This window comes from Canis lupus, chromosome 26 (genome assembly GCF_011100685.1).
Source record: "Canis lupus familiaris isolate Mischka breed German Shepherd chromosome 26, alternate assembly UU_Cfam_GSD_1.0, whole genome shotgun sequence".
Taxonomy (NCBI): domain Eukaryota; kingdom Metazoa; phylum Chordata; class Mammalia; order Carnivora; family Canidae; genus Canis; species Canis lupus.
In genome coordinates this window covers 11,028,499-11,054,534 of record NC_049247.1, presented here as the reverse complement: position 1 = coordinate 11,054,534, position 26,036 = coordinate 11,028,499, and the positions used below count along the sequence as shown (strand labels likewise).

At 51.4% G+C, this 26,036-nt stretch overlaps 1 protein-coding gene across 1 annotated transcript; it reads right to left on the bottom strand.

The window, feature by feature from the left end:
• Positions 1-524: 524 nt before the first annotated feature.
• Positions 525-24,876, bottom strand: PLBD2 (phospholipase B domain containing 2). The gene is made up of 12 exons (XM_038575176.1): positions 24,587-24,876; positions 17,904-17,997; positions 14,732-14,890; positions 12,913-13,013; positions 12,497-12,711; positions 7,258-7,355; positions 4,784-4,944; positions 4,069-4,164; positions 3,754-3,825; positions 2,968-3,120; positions 2,310-2,472; positions 525-2,121 (listed from the first exon to the last, which is right to left on the bottom strand). The coding sequence occupies exons 1-12, from the start codon at positions 24,874-24,876 to the stop codon at positions 1,954-1,956; spliced, it is 1,770 nt and encodes a 589-aa protein (XP_038431104.1). The 3' UTR covers positions 525-1,953.
• Positions 24,877-26,036: the final 1,160 nt, after the last annotated feature.

The following is a 26,036-nucleotide window of genomic DNA, read 5'->3' as shown; positions in this document are numbered from 1 at the left end:
GACAGAACCAACCCTCAACCCGAGAGGCAGATGAGGCTGGAGTTGTTCTGACATGAAGTCCTTCCTGATATCAGAATGATGTGATCACAGAACCACTGGGAGCAGAGTAGTGAGCCCCCCATCTCTGGGGGTATGTAAACTGACACTGGACACCCACTGGACTTGGAAGGAGTGGACTTGAAATGAATGTCACACAAACCCTCTCAGAACATCAAATGCAGTCTTCCAAGGGGAACATGTGCTGAAGGTGGTGTAGGAAAGTAGAAGAGGGCCTGTCGGGCTCCTCAAGGCCTGGCGGGGCCACCACCACACCACCCACGACAGCCCCAGGCAATTTACTGAATCCCTAAGCCCAGAGTGATGCTTGAGACCCCTCAAGCCCCTCAGGACATGATGCAGATGCACACGGGCCTGCAGAGCCCCTACCCACCCTGACAGAGGGGCTGTGAGACTCAGGGGAGACTGCAAAACCTGCCCCACGCCCGCCTGGACGCAGCCCCAAGCACGGATTTCCAGCCAGGAGAGACAGACATGTATTTTATAGGGGATGGCCTCAGAATTCTACCTACAGGACAGAGTAGGACTGAAATAGTGCTCAGTTCAGGGAAACCTTCCCAGAACAGGATTGCTTCCAGCCTCGACTGTCCCACTTGATTCAGCACAAAACCCCCCAAAAAGGCAGGCAGACCCCTCTGACCACTATTAAGAGCCAAGGCGCCGAGGACTGGGGTTGACCAGCTGGCTAAGATCAGTTGGTGACAGATTCTGTTTCGTGTTGGCCTGTATCCCACAGTGGGAAAGTCTTGTTGGTTAACAAGGCCCTGGGATAGCACCCAGAGCAAAGTAGGTGCTCACTGAACATCTGGATGGACAGATATAGATGAATGAATAGGTAGACGGGTGGATGGATGAAAGAGATGAATAGATGGGTGGACGGAAAATGGATGGCTCTATGGATGGATGGGTGGGTGGGTGGATGGTTCTATGGATAGATGGATGGGTGGGTGGATGGATGGATGGACGGTTGGGTAGGTGGATGGATGACTGTGCAGATGGACAATGGGTGAGTTAGCAGGTGAATAAATGAATAGATTAGACAGAAGAATGGACAGGAGAATGCATCGGTAGATGGTGTAGAACCCAAGCCAGTGAGGAGAAAGGACCCAGCCCAGCCTTCCCTACTGCCCCAAAAAACACAGCACAGGAGCCACGGCCTCTCATTTAATGGCAGCACAGTCTGCAATTTGGTTCCTACAGCAGGGGAGCTGTGGGCACCACCCTGAGGCCAAGGGCAGGCCCAAGTTGGGAGGCAAGGGGCATGAGGCTGCAGCATAGGGGCTGACACTCTTGTCTACCCCCGAAGGCCCCTCCAGCCACAAGTCACCAGAAACTTTGGTTTTTGTTTGCTTTCAAGTTTCTGTCCTCAGGGAAGTTGCCCAGAAGGGGAAGCAAGGGGGCTGCTTCCTGAGGGAGCAGAGCAGCTAGGGCTGGGAGACAGGAGGATGGATGCCAACCGGAGGCAACGCCCAGATCTCAGGGCTGAAACCCCCAAGTCCCAGAGCCACGGGCCGGAATGACACTGGAGGCAGGGACTGGAATGGTCCCCTCCTGCTCTACCAGGGGTCCCAAGTCCCATCCAAGGACCCCTCCCAAGCCCTCGAGATGGGGCAGCATGAGGACAGGGCCCCAGCACAGGGGAGAGAGACAAGCAGAGTAGAGGAGAGAGGCAAGGAGCAGGGGCGGCATCCCCCCACTTAAGGGGAGCCAACGACTCAGTTCTGGGCCCCATTGGACTCCACATCCCAGCCAGGAGACGACCCAGACAAGAGGGAACCTGGCACACCCAGGTCCCAGACCTGGCAGGGAACGAGGCCCATGGAGTGGGCAGGCAGGAGGTCAGGGCGGCAGCCGGCAGATGGCCCTGCTGGGGGTCAGCAGCGCAGAGAAGGAGGCTCAGTCCCACCAGGTCTCAATGGGCAAGAACTTCCAGACGTCAGGCTGGCCCATGTGTAGCAGGCCGCTGAAAGGCGAGGAGCTCCACTGGAACGGGGGCACCTGGTCCCACGTCGGGCCACTGACCGCAATGATGTGAAAGGCCTTGGCCAGAGCCATGCTGGTCATCTGGGGGCCAGGGCAGAGGTCGCTGAGCCCAGCCCTAACTTTGACCCCACCCACAGCCCAATGCTGACCTTGCCCTTCCACCCTGCCATCTGCTCTGACCCAGCCTTCACCTCCTCCCGTCCCTGCTCCAGCCCAGATGGCATCCAAGCCCACCCACTGCCCCCAGGCACCGGGGCGCAGGGCAGCACCTTTACATCTATGCCCCCGTGGGAGCGCTGATGCAGGGCCTGGAAAGGGTAGGAGCCATTGGCCGGGTTCAGGTCTGAGCGGGCCGAGATGGCATTCTCTGCGTTGGCCTGGGGGCTGCAGGCTTTGCACAGCGACAGGGGGTCATGCAGGAAGTCATTGTACCTGGATGTGGGAAGGGAGGGGGCATCAGGCGTGCCAGGAAGAGGAGGCCGAGGTCCCCAGGCCGGCAGCCCCAAATGGGCTTCCCTCACCCTTCACCTCTTCATTCCATGCCCATCATCTCATCCGCTCAGGCGGCCCTTTCCCTGGGGCCCCCCATCCCGACCCAGGCGAGATGCCCCATCCTACCCCTGTATCGCATTTCTAGGGGCTCAGCGAGCCCTGGCTATGCACCCACATCAGTGTGAGTGCTTGATGGATTTAGCATCTCCCACAGCCAGGGTGCTTGCTCCCTGCTTTGTCCCATTTCTCTGGTATTTGAGTATGGTGCTCAGCAGTGGGTGGCCCCTCAACAGATGGTCAGCACCCTCACCTGTAAATGTGGTTACAGTTCGCTGCCACCCTGTGATCCCTGGGCTTGCGGCGAAGTTTACGCAGATGCCAGTAAAATGCACAGAAAGCTCTATGGGACTCGGGGCTCATGCTCTTCCAACATACCTCATAAGCCGGAGCATGGAGTCTAGGTCATGCACCAGTGACTGGTTCCGCCGGAAGATTCGGGCCCGGGGACTCCCATCATAGGAGAACCAGTCCCCGTACTGGGCCACCAGGGCTTGCAACCCACTGGCGTTGAACACACTCTCAAAGTACCTACAGAGAACAAGGATGGTCACTCACGATCTCTGTCCACGCGAGCTGTGGCTGGGGATGTGGAGGGGCAGTCACAGCACAACATTATCACTGACAACTACGAAAGGACAGCACAGTAACATCTTCTGTTCATGTTGCGGGGGGTGACTTGGGGGGGTGACCAAGCTCAGGCTCTGTGGTCCGAGAGACATGGGTTCAGATGCTGACTTCATCACTGAACAGCTGGGGAACGTGCCTCACGGAAGTCAGGCATTTGCTGGAGGCCTCAGTCTCCTCATCTGTGAAATGGAAGCAGGGACCATGGCCACCACTCAGTGGCTGTAAGATCAAACCTCTCATTCGGCAGAGCACAGTGAGCATCCAGAGGTAATGGCTGAGCAGCCCGGTTACAGCAGACGCAGTGGGGGAGCCACAGCAAGGGTCGGCACCTGAGCCTGACCACCCCCAGGACCCTACTATGGGCACAGACCTGAGCTCCACAACCGTATCCCAAAACTGGCAGGGCTTTCCTGGCCACAGAAAGGCCAGAGTAAGTTCTTTGCTCTGTGGGTTGAAAAGATCCCGCGAGGAAGGACCCCTGACCAGTAGGGAAAGCTGAGCAGGGGAGAGGCAGGTATGGGGGTGGGGACATACGGTATGTTGTAGCTGGCCCAGTAGGTCTTCTGGTAGAGTTCTGAGGTCTTATCAGCCACCACCACCATGCCCCTGGGACCGAGAAGAGAGATGGGGCAAGACTGGTGAGAAAAGGGGCACCTGCGAGTACTGCCCTGCTTAAGAACCCCTGATGACTCCCCACTGCCCAGAGGTAGATTATGTCCTGGATCTTTTGCCCCAGTCAGGGGCTGCCTCCCGCTCCCACCTGGCCTGCCTTTGAGTCATGTCTCCAGACCTTTGCCTAGGCAGTTCTCTCTGCCTGGAGCACCCTGCTCTCCTTCCCAGGGTACTCACGGGATCTGCTCCAGGATGGTGAGCACCCTGTTCCCAGGGCTAGGCCCACCAGGGACAAATGCCTTATAGTCCACGATCATCCACTGGTTGTTGTACCTGTCATGGCCAAGGAAGGAGGACTGAACACACCTTGCCACTGCCCCAGCTTCCCCATCCCCCAGTGCCCCATACCACCAGGAATCAAGGGAAAGGAGTGACATGGGGGTGGGGGGCGGTGTCCTGCAATCTGACTGTCACCCTGACACTGCAGCTTGACCTGGTATTCTCAGCTCTCATCATGCTGTCTGTCTGCTCCAGAGAAGTCTTTGGTTCTCTAGTGCTTACTGGAATAAGGGTCAATTCTGCCCAATGCTCTAAGACCCTCCTGTGTCTCTAGCTTACAGGGAGCCCATCTGCCCATGCCCACCTGCTCAGATGGCCCTCGCCCTGTCTCCAGAGCCCTCAAATTCTAAATTCTCTTCCTGGCCTCCCTCTGGGGCCTTTCCCTGGTTGGAAGAACCTGCAGGGGAGATGTAAAGCCCCAGTTTCCCTAAGTATAAAACAAGGGAGAAGACTCTAAGACACCTTCCAATTCCAAAAAGAACCATGAGGGGGCTCGGCAAAGGGTGTGGGGTGTGTGGCCCTGGTGCCATGTCAGGTCCCTTGGGGTCTGACTGTTGAGGGGGGAAGTTGGTCCATTTCTTGGGTGAGGTCACAGTGCCAGGAGCCCACTCACGTGCCACTGTTGAATTTCTTGAAGATGTCTGCCCAGGAGTCCCCATCCAAGGCCAAGCGGTTGGCCACAACATTACGCACCCACTCCAGCACACAGTTCTTGGGCTGCACATACTTCCACAGAGCTGGGTTCCTGTTGCCGATGGTAGTTTCCAGGGTCACCTGTGGAAGGGCCAAGGGGGCGCTGCACTGAAGGGCCACCTGACTTACAGCTAGGGCATGCTGCCACCAAGTAGCACTGCTATATCAATCATGGTCCATACGTTGGCCACAGTTCTTTAAAACCTCATGTGCTGGTTTGTGTGCATGTTCCTCACTGGTTCCCTGGTTGAGCGCTGAGGAGGATTCACAATCACGCATTCAGCTTTGCCCTGGGGACAGGCCCTGAGAGAGCCCGAGGTGCTGCTCCTATGGACCCAATCTCCCAACCAAGTCGGTCAGCTCTTTCCCTGAAGGGACAGCATCCCATTTCTACCCGTTCCTTGCAGTTCTGGAGGGAAAGTCAGGCGGCTGGAGGCTATTAGCTTGGAATCTCACAACCCCCTTGGGAAAACCCAGCACGGCTATTAATGCTGCTTTTTACTGAAAGGTAAACTGAGGCCTGAAGAAGCTAAGACAGTGCCAAAGGTCACAGCTGGTAAGTGGATAGGCCAAGACTCGATCACCAGACTTCCAACTCTTAAATCAATGCTTGTTCCTTTATAACAGGATATTAGCATGCTTCCTCCTTTTTTATACAAAGCCCAAAAAACAGCTAAAAGATAGCAATAGCCATAAATGTGATATTTAAAAGAAGAATCTGGAAAGCAAGCCTCTTGAGAGGAATGCCCAGCTGGGAACACCTTCTTCCGCTCCCAGCCGTAGCTTCCTTGTCCCTCAACTGGCTGTTCTCAGCATCCAAAGCCACTGCCAGGATTCCAATCACCGTGGCCTAGAAAGCCCTGGAAGGCAGTCTCCCCTCTCAGGATGGGGGAATTCTGGACCTGGGGTAGTACTCAGGGAGTCTGCAGACTTGGAGTTGAAAATACCACCTCTTCATTCCCACCACCACCAAACTGAAACTCAGCATCTCTCTCCACTGTGAGCACGGGTGACGCACCACTGTGACGTTTATGGTACCCGAGACTGTCACCTACAGAAATCAGATACATTCCCACCACACAACAGGGTCGCTTGCACCTATCTCAAAATATCATTTATGCTCCCCGTTCCTTTCCAATTATGGTATTTAGCACACCCACTACCAGAGCTTACTTACTTAATAAGTTAACAAAACAAAACAAAAAAGTTAACAAAACAGCACATATATGATATTTAAAGGTTATTTACATAATATTTTATAAACACATTTCAATATCACTGGTTTCCTTTATGATCCCATATACTTTGGTTTATGCATTTAAAAATGTTATTCTGAGAAGGGGTTCATAGCCCCCTAAGACTGCCAAAGGAATCTGTGGCACAAAAACAGAAGATCCTGATGGGGCGCCTGGGTGGCTCAGTTAAGCATCTGCCTTCGGCTTGGGTCACGGTCTCAGGGTCTTGGAATCGAGCCCCTCACGTTGGGCTCCCTGCTCCATGGGGAGCCTGTTTCTCCCTCTCCCTTTGCCCTTCCCCCCACTCATGCTCTCTGTCAAATAAATAAAATCTTAAAAAATAAAAGACCGTGATGGAAAGTAAATTTCCTGCCAGGACACCTCCCAGGTAACCAGATGAAACCTTTTCAGTCGTCTTTCCCCAGACTGTCCCCTCCTTTCCCCAGCCAGACTGCATTAAAGGGGATCTCCAGCCTACGACCTGGGACCTGGCCCTCTCACACCTCTTTGCACATTCAAGGGGAAAATAGCAGAAAAAGCAAGCGCCCCTTGTTGCCACTCCAGCAGGGAACTGGCACTTTCCGCTTGGAGGGTATTTTTTACAGCGATGTTTTTTCCTCCTCCGCATGTTGCAATCTCAGGGCTCAATGCCCTGGTGAGGGGTGCCAGGAACAGATTTCTAAACAAGTCTGGACCCCAGCCAGGAAAACCGATAAAAACAAAACACTGTAAACAACATCTATTCAGAAAACCTGGCCCAGTTAGAGGGAATTTGAGGAAGGCAGGAGGGGAGGCAGGATGAGAAACAGCAAGGTCATGGTGGAGGGAGGAATGGCTTATGCTCAAGACATCCGAGCAAAATGGGGTCACTGAGGTCAAGAATATTGCAAAAGGGTCTCAAGACCAGAGACTGCTGAGGGCTGGCTCAGAATGCAGAGTCCCGGTGGGGAGGGGGGCTGTAGGATTTGGCTGCCAGGGAGGGATTGGGTCTCCACTTGTAAGAAGCCACTCACCCCTCCCCTAATCCTGTGGTCCAAGTACCACAGCAGGAGAACAGGCCCCAGTGCAGATGGTGGTGGGGGCCACATCCACCCACCTGCCCAGAGCTGCCAGGTGACTGTAGCCCCGGAGAGAAAGGCGACACGGGAGGGACACTCACCAGTCCGCTGCCCATGATGTAGAAGTCATCACAGGAGAAGAGGGTGCCAGGGTAGGATGAGAAGACCAGCTTGTTGCCAGGAGCCAGGGGAGAGTTCTCTGTGGAGGGGAGAGTGAGCCCAACAAGGGGGGAGGGTGCAGGTCAGACAAGCCCACTTAGGGACCCCCGAGCCCCAACCCAAGAGCCAGAGTGTCCAGGTGGGGAGCAGCAGGCCTCATGGGGTGCCTCCATCTGTTCTGATATTTTAGCAAAACAGGACATTTGTGGTGTATGTGTGCACATGTGTGTGGTTGTGTGTGTGCAAAAAAGAAAGCTAGTAGCAAAAAAAAAAAAGATATATACACATACATTTCTTTACAAACATGTTCTGTTTGCTAAAATCTTTTTGGCCTTTTTTTTTTTTTTTAAAGATTTTATTAAGTAATCTCTACACCCAATGTGGGGCTTGAACTCACAACCCAGACATCAAGATTCACATGCTCCACTGAGCCAGCCAGGCAACCCTTCCCCTACTTTTTTTTTTTTTTAATCGAAAGATCTATCATAAAAAAGATAATCCAGAGGGCAAAAAACAGAAGTCTGAGCACATGGGCTTTGTTTTTTCATTTTCCAGCTTTACTGAGGTATAACTGACAAAAATTGTCTGTACTTAGGGTGCGCAGTGTGAGAATGTGACGCATGCACGCGCTCATACTGTGAACTGATGAGCACCATCAAGCTAACAAGTGCACCCATCCCCTCACACAGTCACCATTTTTGTGTGTGGCGAGAGTGCTTGAGATCTCTCCTCCCTGAAGATTTCAAGTGTCACGACACTACTGTTAACTGTAATGCTCCACCTTAGGTCCCCAGAACCTACTTGAAGTCTGTGGCTTCACCCTCCTCCCCGCTCCCCCGCCCCCGCCCTGGCAACCACTGCTCTAGTCTCTGCTTCTAGGAGCTCCACTCTCTAAGATTCCCCGTAGAAGTGAGATCATACAGCACTTGTGTTTCTGTACCTGGTTTATTTCACTTCACATAATGCCCTCTGGGTTCAACCACGTTGTCAGAAACGGAAGGATTTCCTTCTTTTTTATGGCAGCTGTAAGGAGTTAAGTCCCCAGACTCAGAAGTTAAGTGTTGGTGGCACAAGGTGGGTGTGTAGGCTGGCTACAATCGAGGGCACCGTATACCAGACCAGCACTTGTCAAGGGATGGGGTTCGGGTACAATGGGTTCTGAGGCAGGTGTGAGGGTACCCGGAGGGACCACAGGAGCCACTTCCATGTAATTAACAAAGAAACAAACATTAAAAGGGCAAAATCATAATTAAACAGCTGGAACTGGAGGGGAAAACCACCAATATGAATGGTGGTTCTCTGGGGGCAAGAGGCAGGGTGGGGTACAAGCAAGTTTTATTGCTTCTCTGTGCTCAACCATATTTTCTAATATTCTATAGTGAACACGCATTACTTAAGCACTTTGTTTTCATTACTAAAAATTACTAATTTTTAATTCACCTTCTGGAAGCCAGAAGGTGAAAATAGCCTAAACGTCCATCAATAATAACAGATAAACAAGTTGTCATCTATCCACACGATGGAATATTTAGCCATAAAAAGGAACGGAGGACTGACACTAATACAACGTGGATGAGCCCTGAAAACATTACACTAAGTGAAAGCTGCTGGTCACAAGAAAGCCACTACTGTACAATTCCATTCACATGAAACGTCTAGAATGGGCAGATCTGGATGGCTCAGTGGTTGAGTGTCTGCCTTTGGCTCAGGTCCTGATCCTGGGGTCCTGGGATCAACTCCTGCATTGGGATCTCTGCAGGGGGCCTGCTTCTCCCTCTGCCTGTGTCTCTCATGAATAAATAAAATCTTAAAAAAAAAAAAAAAGAATGGCAGATCCACAGGGAGAGAAGGCAGATCGCTGGTTGCCAGGGGCTGGTGGGAAAGGGAAAGGGGAGGGACTGCTGACAAGGGGTGTCCTTCCAGGGTGATGAAGATACTTTGGAACTAGACACAGGTGGTGGATGCATGGCATCAGGGATGTCCTAAATGCCCCTGAATCGTTCGCTTGAAAATGGTTCACTTTATGTTATGTGAATTTCAATTCCACAAAATAAATAAACCAATAAGTAGATCAACCACCGGAATTTTTTTTTCCAATTACCAGAAATTTTAAAATATTAGTGCAGGTTTTATTTTCTTCTAGAACAGGCAAAACTAACCTAACAGAAAGGAAACTTGAAGAGGGGTTGCCTAAATAATAACTACAGAGGGCACAGGGAAGCTGCCTGCAGGGTGGAAATGTTCTCTGGCATTACTGAGTGGTGGGTTTGTCCAGACCCACCAATATATACATCCTACATGTGTTTAAGCTGTCCATCAGTAAAGTTCATACAAAAAAAAAAACACCTCAGCCCAGGATATCATTTATCACCCATAAGAATGGCAAAAATTGAAATGAACCATAACATCCAGTGCTGGCAAGGTTGAGGGGAAAGCTGACACATGCTCATAGACTTGTGGACAAGTGTAAAATGGCCCAGCCACTTTTGGAGGTAATTAGGCTGTATGTATTCAGAGACTAAAGTACTTAACTATGCCTATCTTTTTTTTCTTTTTTTAAAGTGGGCTCCACACTAAGTGTGGAGCCCAATGCTGGGGTTCAACTTACAACCCCAAGATGAAAACCTGGGCTGAAATCAGGAGTCGATGCTCAATCAACTGAGCTACCCAGGTGCAACTAGTAATGCCCATCTTTTTTTTTTTTTTTAATATTTTATTTCTTTATTTATTTGAAAGAGAGAGAGAGAGAACAAGTGAAGGAAGGACCAGAAGGAGAGGGACAAGCAGATCCTGCGCTTAGGTGCAGAGCCTGACATGGGGCTCAATCTCACAACCCTGAGATCATGACCTGAGCCAAAATCAAGAGTCAGATGCTTAACTGACTGAGCCATCCAGGCACTTCTACTTATGCCCATCTTTTAATCCAGCATTTTCACTTGGGGGCGCACTTGTCTTGCCGCACCATCATCTGAAGCTCCAAAGACTCAACCGGACATCCTCAATAGAGAACTAGTTAAAAGTTTAACATCAGCTGTTAAAAGGTAGACTGAACATGGTAATATCCAAAATCCTATATGGTATGATCTTATTTATGTTTAAAAGAAACCCAGAAAGTAAAATGTTCAGGGTGGCGAAGGTGGATATGCATCATTGTCCATTTAGCAAAATCCATACAACCATACTATTCAGAGTGAACCTGAATGTAAATTATGGGCATTGGTAGATCAGTTGTAACAAACGTACCACACCAATGCAACATGTTCATAATAGGAGAAAGGAGCAGGAAGGTATATGAGAACTCTGTATCATCTACCCAATTTATCTGTAAACTTGGAGATTGTCTAAAAAGTAAAACCTATTAACTAAAAAAAAATGGATCGTGTATACACAATATAAGTCAGCCCCCAAATCTAGATGGATCCAAACCAAAATGGCAACAGGTATCCTCTTAGGAAGGGTCTGGAATTTGGAAGAGGGTATCACAAGAGATCTATTTCTTCATTCACTACTAGAATTCGTGTCCATAAGAATGTATTCACATATTACTAGCATAATAAACATCAGTGAAAACAAATGGGAAAATAAGGTACATTTTAGTCTACGGGAAAAAAAAATATTCACAGAAATTACCTCCTGTGGGCTATGGAGTATTCAAGTGATTTGGGGCTCAAACTCAAAACCCCAAGATCAAGAGTTGCATGTTCTACTGAAGGGCCAGCCAGGCGCTCCCTTGCATAGGATTTTTTTTTTCAGGAGATACTACACTGTTCATGAATCAATCACAACGACCATGATCGATCTATGGCTACAAACAACAACATGGATGAACCTCACAGGCATTATGCTAAGTGAGAGAAGTCAGACACAAGCGAGCACGTGCTGTATGTTTCTACATACAGAACATTCAAAATCAGGCTCATCTATGCTGTAAGGGGTCAGAGGGAGGTTATGCTGGGGTAGAGATAAGTGCCTGGAAAGGGACCTGAGAGCAGCTTCTGGGGGCTAGGAATGTTCCGTTTCTCAGTCTGGGTGCTGTGCACAGATGTGTGCGTCTACAAATACTCCAGCTACACAAGTACAATGTGCACATTCCTCTGGATACATGTCAACTCCGAAATTTACTTAAGTTAATGGGCATTAGATTGTTTCCAAACCATTACTGTAGTTGACATCCTTGTACACCATCTCTGTGCGGAAGCCGAAATGTTTCTCTAGGGATAGATCTGGGCCAAGAATTGCTGGACCACGAGAGTGACAGATTTTGAATTTCATCAGATACCGGCTAGGTTCTTCCTCAAAGTGGCAGCGCCAACCGTTACTCGCATTAGCAGAGGATGTGGGTATAGATTTCCCCAGCCCCTCGCCACCACCTGGCAACATTTGGTTTTTTTTTAGTTTCGCCAAGGAGGATGCACTGTAAACATTTGGCAGTGGCTACCTTTGGGGTGGACACTGGGGCCAGGGATCAGGGTGGGGGGCCACTCTGGGGTACTTGGACCTTAGTTGCAAAGTTTTCACATTCGACAGGAAGAATGTATTCATGTGCAGCCGGGTGTTTGTGCTGAGTATCGGCTGTAATTCTTCCCATGGTGCACCCTGTAGTGGGGCTCCAGGACTCCTCACATCAGATACTGGGCTGTTTCCCCACCTCTCAAATCTGAGCTGGTCACCTGCCTTGCTTCGAGCAACAGAATGTTGTGTCAGTTTCAGTCAGCCATTGAGAGGCCTTCTGCACGGCCCTGCCCAGATGTCAGGAGAATGAGCGGGAGCTACCCAGCTGCCCCAACACCCAGCTGAAAGCCACCCCCAGACATGCAGATGAGGCCACCCTCGGTCAGCCAGCTCACCCCGGCTGGCTGCAGAAGCATCAGTGGCCCAGCCAAGATCAGCCAGGCCTGGCCCAAACTAACAAGACTATCCAGCTGACCCACAGACACGAGAGCAAAAACAAATGGCTGTGCTTTTACGCTTCTGTTGTCTTAAAATTGGGAGTGATTTGTCATGCAAAAAGAGGTAACTGGTGTACCTTGTGAAAAGGAGCTAACAGAAAACAAAAATGTTAAAAGTGAGATGGACTCCTAGGGCACAGCGTGTACAGGGCCAAGGTCCACACCTCCTAGTGCCCTCCCCCAGCGTGCCACACGCACGCTCACACACACAGATACACCCACGTCCACCCACCTTGGGGGTCTTCCCGGAACTGGAACCAGTACTTCTTGATGATCCGCAGCATGTTCTGGTAGGAGCTCCAGGTGTTGTGGGCAATCAGGAGGTCACTCTGGCCGGGCAACAGCTTGATGAGGGCAGAGCAGGAGCCAGAGCCCATAACGTGCTTGGTCTTGGTCTTATTCAGGGCTGGCTCTAAGTCTCCCAGGTCCCCAGAGAGCTGCAACAGGCTGAGGAGGGCAGGGGTGCCAGAGGGTTACCATGCCAGCCTGCTGGGAGTGTATTCACATACCCCTTTCACAGAGGAGGAAGCTGAGGCCCTGGAAGGCTGGGCCAGGAGGCAGCAGAATGGGTACTAGAACCCAGGTCTGTCTGATGGTAAGATGCATGGCCCTCTCCCCTACCCTGTCCGCTCCGGGAGTGGCACTTACAGGAACCCCAAGGGTTTGATGGTAAACCTCCCAGTTGGAAAGGTCATACTGCCTTCATAGCTGTCCTCGAGGCCTTTCAGCTGCAGGAGGGTCAGCCGCACCTAGGGGGAGGGGCAGATGGGGTGAGGCCTCCCCACCCGGGCTCATGCCTTCTCCTGTAATGGGAGGGGCTCTGGCCTGGGGATCCAGATAGGGCAGGAGTGGCCCAGGTGCATCCCCCAGGATCCAGACAGCCCTGACCACCCCTTCCCCAGCACCCACCCTCTCTCTTGCCATCACTTAGTTAACTATATGTTTCTGCCCTCTGCCAATCTAAATCACCCCTACTTAAGAGCCCAGATCAATGTCACCTCCTCCAGAAAGCCTCCCAGCCAGCCCTGACCCACTGTCAACTGCTCTCTAATCTGAGCTTAACTAGTGGCTGCGCTGCTGCCTCAGGGCACAGGTCTCATTAGCTAACTTCTCCCCACTGTCATTGTCACTGTCACTGTTCTCTAACTAGGGGAGATCATCACTGTGTACCCCATAGGGTCAGCGCTGAGTATATACCAGGCACTTCGTGAGCATCTGCTAGAGGGATGGATGGATGGACAAGAGGATGGACAGTCAGGCAGCACCGAGCATGGCTGCTAAGATACATAGAAGGGAAGAAAGGACTGAGAAGTAATCGTCCAGGTGGATGGCAGGGTGGTCAGAAGGACAGATGTCCAGGCGGTGGCACAGGCTAGATGCGCAGACAGGACAAGACAGATCCATTCTCTCATCTATATGTATTCAACAAACATTTACATATAAAGCACCTACTATGTGCCAGCTCTCGTGCTGGGCGCCAGGGATACCATGGTGTGCAAAGCAGATGTGATCCCTGCCTTGTCCTCGTGGGCTCAAGTCTAGTTGAAGACAGACTCTAAATCCCTTACTAGAGCATCACAGGAAAGTATGGGGACAGGACAGAGGTGAGGGGTGGGAGGTAAACCAGGCAGAGGGGGAAGAGGAAGCGCTCTAGGCAGAGGAGCAGAAGATCGTAAGTCCTGAGGCAAGAGGTAACAGAGGTAACAAACACATCTTGTTCCAGAAAGCAGGAAGTCAGGGAGGCTAGACTATAGAGCGAGGAGGTCAGCAAGAGCCAAAGCTGGGGATGGAGAGGGTGCAAAGGAGTGTGGGCATCATCCCCAGGGACCAGGGTGGCCCCTGGTGGGGAGAATGAGTGGCCATGATGAGACTGACACTTCAAGGTGCTTCGAAGGCTGACGGCTGGGAGGGAAGGTGGGGAATGAAGCAGATAAAGTGGCTGGTCCGAGTGGGCTGGGCAAGTGAGTGGGAAGAAGTGCAGGGGGGAGGTGAACAGGTGGATAGATGGTGGGCAGGGAGATGGACAGGCAACCACATGGGGTACGTCAATGGTTGGGGGGTGGGAGAACCAAGAACTGGCCTAAGATGGGAGGGGAGTGGCAGATGGGAGAGTAAAAGATGGGTAAGCCTGTGTGTGGTGCATGTGCTAACAAACTACCTGTGGATGGATGGATGGATGGATGGATGGATGGATGGGTAGGTAAGAGGGAAGGGGGGGTGGGGGGAGGGGGAGGGGAATGAATGGAAGATGGAGAGACAGGTGGGTGGGTGGGTGGATGGAGAGCAGAGAGGGAAGGGGGGAGGGAGAGGATGAATGGAAGATAGATGGATGGGTGGGTGGGTGGATGAAGAAGGGAGGGAGAGAGAGAGGCCTGGCGAAGAGGGTGGGAGACGGGCAGGCCAGCCAGCTGGAAGGGGAGCAACCCCAGCCTGCTGTGCCCCTCAGAGCACAGGGGGCCACACGCACCTGATGCCAGTACGCAGAGTCCTTGTTCAGCTCTATCGCCTCCTGCATCCAGTCCAGGTTGGTCTCCAGGAATCTCCTGAGCCTCTCGCAGTAGCTGACTTCGTACTCAAAGGGGCCACAATAATTCACCACGGTGTTCATCCAGTGCATGTAGATGAGCTGTGGGGGGGGGGGCAGGTGGGCGAGGGCAGGGGCGGGGTCACCAGGCTGCTCTCCTTGCTGTGGGCCCCGCTGGCCCCCGACTCACCCCTACCCAGGCCTCCAAGAAGCATGGTGCCCTGCAAGGCCCCCTCCGTGCCTCAGTTCCCACTGGCTCTCCTCCCCCAGAGGGCTAGTCACCCATCCGTCTCCCATCCCATCAGGGCCCGAAGCTTCTAGATGTCCCCCTCCTTTGAAAGCCCTCATTCAAAGTCTGTTCTAAACTGCGTCTCCTCTGTTACTGGAGACCTAAAAGATATGGGTGTATTTAGTCAATCAACTAACCACCCCTTTCGTGCCCCTACTATGTGCTATCCTCAGCTCCAAGGACATAGCAGTTAACTCACAAGTGAGTTCACATGGGCAAGTGAAGGCCAGTTCAACCAGCCCTCAAGAAGCCATCCACATGTCCCTGACCTGATGTGACATGAACAAGCCTGGGCTAGCCTCCTGGCAAGTTAAACACTACATCAGCCCCGTCACCCCAACTGACAGAGGGCCAGTCCCCAGGTATATGAATGAGGCCACTCTAAGCCAACCAGCTGCCCTAGCTGACCTGCCGGGATAAACCCAGCTAAGATCAGCCAGGCCTGGCCTGGAATCCCCAGTCCACCCACAGCTGACATTCCAGCTGGGGGAAGAAGGTCCCTTAGCTCGTTGCCCAGGTTCCCATGAATGGCATGCTGCATGGACACATTCAAACCTCACGGCAACTCTGTAAGGAAAGTGCTCTATCACCATTTCTGCGTCAGAGCTGAAGACATTGAGGCACGGGCAGATGATTACCTTACCCAAGGCCATCTGGGTAATGAATCACAGTGTCAAGATCTGAACCCTGGAAATGTGTGGATTTGTAATGTCTCAAAGCGTGGACCTCTCACTGTGCCAAGCTTGGCGGGGTAAGTTCCAGCTACACCCCTCACCACACTGGAAACATTCCCAAGACACATGGGTCAACGAGGGGATTGTGGCGGCACCCTGTACCCCGAGACGGACCGCTTGGGGACCCCTTGCTCCGTTGCCATCTCCATGAAATACATCCAAATTCTACTCTACCCTGGAAGCCTTAGTAAGATGCCACCTCCTCCGTGCAGCTGTCCACTACTTCCAGAAGCATTTCCCAAGTGCCTGTCCTACATCAGGCTCTGGCCTGGGTGCAGGGGACACAGCTGGGGACAGGACACAATCACCACTCACAAGAAGCTCCTGGGCCAGGGGGAAGGCGGCAGAACAAGAACGGTTAGTAACAGAGACTCTGGTCGGCCAGAGCTGGCGTTGAATGCTGGCTCCTCTGCTGACTGGCTGCGCAACCCCAGGTAAGTAACTTCGCCTCTCTGAGTCTCAGTGGGGTGGCCACACTTCCATCGGCAGCCTATAGGGCCCCTGAAAGATGGAATCTCGTCCCGTCCCATTCACTGCGCCTCAAACAGTACCAGCCTGGCCTAGTGTCTGAGCAGCTCCCCAGACACTGAGGTCCCAAAAGGACATCCCAAACTACTGCTGGGTGTCAGAATGAGGAGCAAGAGTTTTATAAAGGGGTGTCCCCTGTGTGCAGCCATCTGCCATGCGTACTTCCCCCCTCACCAGCCAGGATCCAGGATGTGTCCATGCTGCTTATTCCTCCCCAAAGCTCTATCATAGGGCACTTTGCATATGACCCATCTGGGTCCTCATTCACTGGTCAGTGGCACTTGGCTGTTCCCACTCTGGGGCTACTGCTCTAAGCACCTTAGGCTCATCCTCAGGTCATTCGGAGGGTATCAGGAACGGGGCCGCTGGGCCCTAGGGTTTGTGCGGCTCAATTCTATTATTGCCAAATGATTTTCCCAAGTGGGTGTCCCACCTCCCCTCATGCTGCAGGAGACGGGCTCTCACTGCAAAGTCTCACCCCCTTCTGATGTGGGCTGACTTCCCAAATTTATATCACTTTTATAAAGCCCCAAGTAAAGCAAAATTGTGTGTTGTCGGAGGATTTGGCACGTGTTATAAAACTAGTTTAACAAAAGTAAGAGAGTGGAAGTAATTCAAGTGTCCGTCCACTGACAGATGGATAAATAAAATGTGACCTGTCCACACAATATAGTATTATTTGGCCACAAAAAGGACTGTAGTACTGACACACTCTAGAACGTGGATCAATCTCAAAAACACAATGCTGAGTAAAAGAAGCCAGACACAAAAGACCACCCACTCATATGAAATGTTAAGAATAAGCAAACCCATGGAGGCAGAAGGCAGATTAATGGTTGCTGGGGGACGGGGTGAGGGAAAGAAGGGAGGTATGGGGTTTCTTTCTGGGGTGATGAGAATGTTCTGGAATTAGGTAGTGGTGATGGTTGCACAACCCTATGAATATACTAAAAACCACTGAATTATACATTCAAAAATAGTGAGTTTGGGGCACCTGGGTGGCTCAGTGACTGAGTGGTCTGCCTTCAGCTCAGGTTGTGATCGCGGGGTCCTGGGATCGAGTCCCACATCAGGCTTTCTGCAGGGAGCCTGCTTCTCCCTCTGCCTATGTCTCTGCCTCTCTGTGTGTGTCTCATGAATAAATAAATAAAATCTTAAAAAATAAATAAATAAAATAAAATAGTGAGTTTTATTGCATGGGAATTATATCTCAATATAAATGAATGAATGAATGGAAGTCACATTTAGGGTGATGGTGCCTCTGGGGGCAGGGGTAGAAAGGGGGCCTCAGAGGGATCAGTAACATTCTACGTTTTGGTCTGGATATTCTTTTATTGCTGTGCTTCGTGACTTGGAACATGGTATACATCCCTTATACGCATCAAATAGTATGTAGCCTAAGTTTTTAAAGAATGCACGTGAGCTTGCTCCTCAATTTGTGGAGGGCTGGGGGTGGGGGCATGGGGGCCCACTCTGCAGGCACCTCACCTCAGAACCCTTCAAAGCATCCTGGCAGGTACACTGTATGGGGTAGGAGCCCCAGGTTCCCCCACATGGCCCTTACCTCCTCAGACACAGCAGCCTCCACCACACCCGCCGCATAGGCCTGTAGGCTGTCATTATACTGGCCGTTCGTGCGCAGCTCCAGAAAGGCCCACCTAGATGGGTGGGAGAGGGGACACCTGGTCAGCACAGGGGCAAACGCAAAACCAGCCCTTGGCTGGGCACACAGCCATCCCCGGTGTTAAATCATTAAAAACATAGTGAAGAATTGTCATTCATGGGAATGGCCATCTGTTTTTGTGCACTCGGCAGGCTAAATCCCTAAAAGGGGAGCTGCTGGGCCAAAGGGCACATGTATTTTTAGTTTTAATAAGCACTGACAAACAGCAGCCCCCCAAAAGCTGTGCCAATCCATGTCCCGGCCCTGATAAACACACCAGCCAGTGTCAACTGAGGGCTTCCTCTGTGCCAGATGCTGTTCTAGTCACTTCTTGTTTACTAAGTCATTCAATCCTCATGGCAATCCTATAATCCTCCCAGGTAGGCACCGTTATTCCCCATAGAAGAGGTGCGGAGGGAATAGAGGCCAAGTTCCATGACTGCTGGAAGCCTGCACTACTGCCAATCCTCCCTATCAGTACCCTCTGTTGTGAAACTTTGTGATCCTACCAATGGCTGAGTCCTTCCCTGCTCCACTGATTTGGGCTCAGCCATGTCATATGACTTGCTTTGGCTAATGGAATACAGATAGAGACCATGTGCCAGTTATAAGATTAGCCTTCAATAGGCCTCCTTTGTTGCTATTTGCCCTCCTATGCCTCTGCTACTGCCACTGCAACATGCCCCAGCCAGCCCACTGCTCCCAGGAACGTGACAGAAACATGGAGCAGACCAGGTCTGCAGACTCATAGCATGAAGCAGAGCTGCCCTGGCTGCCCCATGGATCCATGAGGATAAATGGTTATTTCTGGAGCCAGTGGGTTTGGTGGGTGGTTTGTTACACAGCACTGTGGCCCAACACTAACCAATATATTTGCCAAAGATTACAGGGCCAGCAAAGGGCAGAGCTGGGATTCAATTCCAGGCAGGATGGCTCCCACTCCTTCTGGGAAGCAGCACTTCCCATGCATCCATGCCACCTGAAGACCTTGTCTGGAAGCAGACTCTGATCAGGAGGTCTGGGGCAGGGCCTGAGACCCTGTATTTCTAACCAGCGCCCAGGTGATGCCAACGCTGCCACTGCCAGCCTGCAACCACGCTGGGCTAGAGACTACTTCGCCACCATGTGCATATTCCTGTCTGCCCACTCTCTCGCTTGAAATGATTCCTATTGATCTTTTTCATCTTTGCCAAGGCAATGGTTGAAAAATGCCATCACATTGTTTTAATAATAATCCTTTAATTAGTTAAATTACACTTGTTTTTATTTTTTCAATTTATTTAATTAATTTTTAAAGAAGGCTCCATGACCAGCATGGGGCTTGAACTCATGACCCCATGATTAAGGCCAGAGCTGAGATCAAGAGCTAGACACTTAACTGACTGAGCCACTCAGGCACCCCTACACTTGTTTTTAAATTTTTATTGGTCATTTACAGTTCTTTGGCTCAAGTGCTTTATTCACTTTTCTCCACTGTGTTTATCTTATTGATTTATGAAGTTCTCTATGTACACATTAGCCCTTTGCTTGTCACTAATATTGAAAATGTTTGCATTTTAATTGATTTTTTGCTTTTGTTTTTGCCATATAGAGGTTTCCAGTTTTTACGCAGCCAAATCTATCCATCTTTGGTTCTGGATTTCATCCTTGCTCCAAGGACACAAAATTATTCACCCAGGTGGCTTCCATAACTCGAGGAGAAACCAGTGTTAAGGCAATTTCTTTTTCTTTCTTTCTTTCTTTTTTTTATTTTTTTTTATTTTTACTTATTTATGATAGGCACACAGTGAGAGAGAGAGGCAGAGACATAGGCAGAGGGAGAAGCAGGCTCCAAGCACCGGGAGCCCGACGTGGGATTCGATCCCAGGTCTCCAGGATCGCGCCCTGTGCCAAAGGCAGGCGCTAAACCGCTGCGCCACCCAGGGATCCCTCTTTCTTTCTTTTTTTAAAGGTTGCATTTATTTATTTGATAGAGAGAGAAAGAGTACGAGCAGGGAAGAGAGGGAGAAGACAACTCCCTGCTGAGCTGGGAGCCTGACGTGGGAGAGGCTTAACTGACTGAGCCACCCAAGTGCACCTGTTAAGGCAATTTCTACTAAGAAAACGAGGGGCAATAGGAAGACACCAATGAGATCATGAAGAGCCTCCAAAACAAGGCAGAGCCAGGCTCAGCCAGGACAGTCTCGTGGGGAGCTGGCTAACACGGCACTGGAGAGCTCCAAGGCAAGAACAGCTCTGGCCTAGAGAAGACTCTGGAGAAGAAAAGATGATCAAAACATGCTCACCTGATACTTTTGGCAAGCTAGCCATTTTGAGAGTCCACTAGGTGCCAGACATCCAAAGGTGTGCAAAAGTGAATGACATTCAGGCCTGGCCTTCCCATAGCTATTGTGGGGGTGGTGGGTGCCTGGGGTTGGGGGTGCCAGAATGTAAGCAGATAATGACATAACATGCCAGCTGCTATGATGAGAAAGGGGTGTCATATGCTGACAAGATGTCAGAGACAACATTAAAAAAAAAAAAAAAAAAAAAAGATCAGGGCACCTGAGTGGCTCAGTGGTTAAGCATCTGCCTTTGGCTCAGGTGGTGATCCCGGAGTCCTGGGATCGAGTCCTGAGTCCTGAATCAGGGAGTCTGCAGTCCCACAGGGAGCCTGCTTCTGCCTCTGTCTGTGTCTCTGTCTCTCTCTGTGTGTCTCTCAGGTATAAACAAAATCTTTAAAAAAAAAAAAAAAAAGATTAGAGAAGGATAAACGATTGACTCAGGACAACCCTGTGTGTGAAAAGCATTTTATGCAAGCACGCATGCATGCATATCTATGCTCACACATATGCATGCACACTTAGGTCTATTTATGCATAGAAAGTTCTGGAAGAAAGAGCTAACAGTGATTATATATGGGGGGACTTACCTCACACATCCTACCTAAACCAGTGGGATCTTTTTTACCAAGTTAATTATTTGTATAATAAAACCAATAACATAAGAGACTTGAAAGGAGGAAGAGTAAAAAGTGATACTAACTCCTTCACCTCCACCCCCACCCCCTGCCCACCCTCATCTCCTTGTATGCTGCCTTGTTCCAAAGGGGTAATTTCATTTAGATGGGTTTTATTTACTTTGCCTGAGTTCTCAGAAGACCCAAATAGATGAATTTCCACCTATCTTTCCAGAACACTTTGGGTGGGAGATGTTCCCATTCAAGGGGTTTTGTTCTAAGCTACCAGACTTCAATGCTGGAGCCTCTGAAGGTTCTAAGGATCCCTCTGTGGCTTCAGACCCTAAGCCAAATCAAAAGATTCACCACCACCTCCCCAGGGTTGTCACCATCCTCACCACAGAAATAAGGCAGGCTAAGATGTGAGCCTAGATCTTTCAGTAAACCTGAAACTCTGCTCCATACTACCTGGCCCTTCCAGCCTCGGCGTCCCCGTCTGTAAAATGGGGAGGCTTGAACTCACGCAAATGGTGTCTAGATTCCTTCACACTGTGCAGATTGACAGCTTTGAGAAACCCTATCCCAATCCCTGATTAAAAGAAGACCACTGACAAGCATTTCTAAAGTTAAATGTATTCCTTAGACTGCTCTCTACTAAAGAACACGTCCTTCCTGCTTACTTGGTTCCAAAATAGTTGATCTCTTATGAGATAAAATTGACAGAGGTCAATAAACGCTGTTCTGTTTTTAATGCACTCACTTGACAAAAATAAAAAGTTGGCGGCACTAATCTGTTTTTCCAATCTTTGTTTTTTCTTTCTGGAAAGTCTATGGGCCACACTGTGATTTCATGTCTCATGGGTGCCTATCGCCTGACGACGTCTCCAGGGTCTGAAGAGGCCATGTCTGAGAAAAATCAGACCACTGCTGTGTGATGAGCACTCATAAACCTCCCCCAGCTCCACACCATGCTTCAGGGTACCGTGCTGTGCACCCCAGACACCCTACCCTACCTTATCTGTGGCTGCCACTCCTTCCTTGTTCTTGATGGGATGTTTACCTTTCCTGACTTCCAAGAACAGCTGGATGGTATTTATGCATTTTACTGAGCTGGGTTTCTCTGGTTACTTGGTGTATCTGAGTTGGTTCTATGCTTCTTAACAGGGTAATTCCCTCTATTGGTACCCACTTCCTTTTCCAACTTCATGGTGATTTGTGATTCGTGTCGGGCAGCAGGTGAGGGGGTCAGGGAAGGAGGAAAGGGTAGGGCTGGAAGGTTCAGCCTCCTTGGTACCAAGGCCACAGCCATCCTAGTGCAGGCTCTGCCTCCTGGGGCACGTCTGATGCCCAAGCACCAAATCCTAAATGTTTCAGGCCTTACAGCGAGTCATCACCCGTCCAAGGTCAGACACAGCACAACTGAAAGAGGACAGGTTATGCGGGGGAAGAGGACATGGAATTTATCCTGACAGTCCCAGGATCCCCCATGGCGAACAGTGGGGGACAGAAGGAGGAGAGACCCCCAACTCCAGGTATACAGAAGAGTATATCCCTGTAATCCACTGGCCTCCGCTCTGAAAAATAAGAGAGTCACCGACGGTTCAGAGGTTCTGCTGATCAGGGACCAGGAAACCTCAGATGCCTTTCTTTCATCCTATCCCTGAGTTCAAAGAGGTCGATCTCTCTTTTTTTTTTTTAAGATTTTATTTATTTATTTATGAGAGACACACAGAGAGAGGCAGAGAGAGAGAAGCGGAGCCCGATGTGGGACTCGATCCTATGACCCCGGGATCATGCCCTGAGCCAAAGGCTCAACCACTGAGCCACCCAGCTGCCCCTAAGAGGTGGATCTTAAGGGCCTCAGTTTCCCTGCTTCCAAAATGGGGGCTTCTGATCCATTCTCCCTACAGCACAGCCCCCAGGGCTAAACGGGCAGACTGGACAGATAGAATGCTAGAAAGAGGACATGAGAGGGATAAGTGTGGAAGAGACCTGGGCTCTTATCTCAGGCCTCAGTTTCCCCAACTGTAAAATGGGGGCAGAAGACACCTGCTCCTTTTTCTTTCACTCATCCCTTCATTCAGTTAGCAAACAGAGGTGCTTTCTGTAATCCCAGTGAATTTCCCTCCAAGCCTCACCTTGAGGAGAAAAAATTGGTTTAGAGGGGCGAAGTGATCTGCCCAAGGTCACATAGAGAAAGAGCTGAAACACAAAGAGCTTTCCAACCAGCACGATCAAGGAAGTCTTCTCTCCACTTTCGTTTTCCATAATTTGGAGCAACACAGCGCTGTGGGGGCCTCCTGGGGACAAGGACGTCTCCCCATGCTGGGCCTCACCTCTGTGCCTCCTTCCTAGCTAGCATACAGGCTGAGATTTGTCATGCCCTCTTGGCTTTGCTAAGCAGAGCCAAAACCATGTGTGAGTCAGCAGAGAATGGGTCACCAGATTTCAGAGCCACAGAGCCACAGAGCTCTAGTTCCCTCCATGGACACTAGCCCACCCTGTGGCCTCCTCTCCCTGGGAGCCTTCCCAGATTAGCCCTGTCCAGCTCCTGTGTCTGCAGCAGATCCCCTCCTCACAATCTCCCCAACCCCCATCTCCGTCTCTCTGATCCCCTCCCAAGTACCACAAAGCATCAAAAAATGGGGGTGTCCTTGGTGTCCTGTATCTCCCCAACGCCTGCAGGAATTAATGCATGCCAGCCAAATGGATGGGAGCAGTGGGAGGGTGGTAGGAGGGGACTGAGGGTTTACTAAGATGGCCAACACAGCCTTGATCCAGGGCCCGAGCCCCGCTGACAAGGCTTTAGGCTAGATTTCGCCCACACCCACTGAGTCAGGTTATCTTCTGGCACTCTCTGTCTCCCCCCATTGAATCAAGACCCACCTTGCTCAGCTCTGTCCCCAGGGCCAAGTGCAACAGGTTAGCGAATGAATGGGCACAAGGCCCTGGGACGGGGCCTGAGAAGGGTACCACTCCATCTCCCAGCCAGAGCACATCCTCAGAATCTGAGCCACAGACAGGGAAATGGGAGCCCGGACAGGCAGGGGAGTCAGAACAACAGCCTGATCCCCAGCGACTACCAAGGAGGCCGGAGCACTTGGCTCCACGCTAACTAACTAGCCAAGTAACTTTCCCCTGGACTGGGAGGGAGGAGAGAAAGGAGGTGCAGACCCCAAGCAAAAATACTATGTGGGTCTACATGAATTCAGGGACCCTGGGTGTTTTCGCTGGCCTAGAACCCAGGCTCAGAAGCTGCCCTGGTTCTGGAATAGGCAGGGGGTTGGCACCTATGGGGTAAGCCACAATCAGGGAAGTGAGAGCCTCTCTCGAAGAGCTGTCAACAGCCTTTGGCCCCAGGGGAGGCGTGGGTGGGGTGGGGGAGTGCTCGGGCCGATCCGGACGGAGGCAGTGGGGCCTGGGCGGCCGGGATGCGGCCTCTGGAGCAGCGGAGGCACTATCCCCCTGGCTAGGGCGACGGGCTGGTCCCCCTGAGCCGAGCGATGCTGCGCTGGCCCCCGCCCAACCCGGCCCCGGTCCGGGGCGCCGCGCCGCAGCCTCGGAGGCGGGAAACGGACCTGGAGGGGGCCGGGGGCACCACCTGGGGCGGCGAGGCGAGGCCGGCGCCGGGCCCCCCCAGCCTTACCCGGTGTCGCGGATGGCGTTGGTGAGGTTGGCCCAGGCCACGGCATCCGGGTGGAGGCCATCCACCAGCTGGAACTGGCCGGTCTGGGGGTCCAGGCGCACCGAGCGGCTGCGGGAGGCGGGCGGCACCGGCCCGCTGGGCCCCCACCGGCGCCCCGAGACCGGGGTCGCGCCCGTCAGGCCGCTCAGGAGCAGCCCGACCAGCAGGGCCAGCACCAGGGCCAGCGCCAGCGCCCGCGTCAGCGCCCGGGCCAGGCGGCCGCCGGGGGAGCCGTACAGCGGCGCCACCATCACCGCGCAGGGCCCGGCCCGCAGCCGGCTCACGTGACGCCCTCCGCGGCGGGGCGGGGGCGGGGCCGGCGGGGGCGGGGCCGGAGGGGGCGGGGCCGGCGGGGCGGGGGCGGGGCTTGCGCGAGCCCTTCCGGGGTGGGCGGGGCCCGGCGTAAAGGGCCAGCGGCGCCCCCTGCGCCACCGGCTTCGCGCGCTTCGCCCGACCGCGGATGCTTCAAACTGTCAAACCTTGAGAAAAGACGCAAGCGTGGTGAGCACCCGCGCGCCTGCCATCTCTTGCTAATAGCTTGCTGTACTTACTCACTGAGCCAGGATCCACTCCTCACACCATACACAAATACAAACTGAATGATGAGCATCTAAATGTAAGAAATAAAAATGCAAATATAGAGGAAAACGTAGGTGAACTCCTGCATAACTTGTGTTGGGAAAAGGCCGTCTAGCTAGGACTTAAAATTCGGGTGTCATAAAAGATTAATACAGTGGACTACACAAAGTCTCCTGTGACTTTTGCATGTGGAAGAAACACCCATAAGCAAAGACAAAAGGCAGCAGACAGAGTAGGAGAAAATATTTACAACATATATTACAAATAAAAGGCCGATATCATTAACATACGAAGAAGTCTTTCCATTTGAGGAGGGGAAATGTGAAAAACAGACAGAAAAATGGACAAAAAAAATGAACGGACTATTCATGAAAAAAAGGTCTAAAATCATCCTTAAACTCATGGAAAATGCTCACTGTTGGCCATAAGAGAAATGCAAATTATAGCTATATTGTGGATAAAATCTCATAGAAGTATACACCAGAAGTTTTGAGCGCATGTAAAAACTGGTGAGATTGGAATAAGGTATGTAATTTTGTTGAAAGCAGGGTGTTAATGTCAGTTTTCTGACTTTGATCATTATATTTTGGTTATGCAGGATGTTTTGGGTTTTTTTTTTTTCAAGATTTTACTTATTTATTCATGAGAGACACAGAGACACAGGCAGAGGGAGAAGCAGGCTCCCTGCAGGGAGCCGGATGCAGGACTCGATCCCAGGACCCCGGGATCCCGACCTGAGCCAAAGACAGACACTCAACCACTGAGCCACCCAGGTGTCCTCGTGATGTAGGATGTTATCTTTGGGAGAAGCTGGATAAAGACTGCCCAGAAA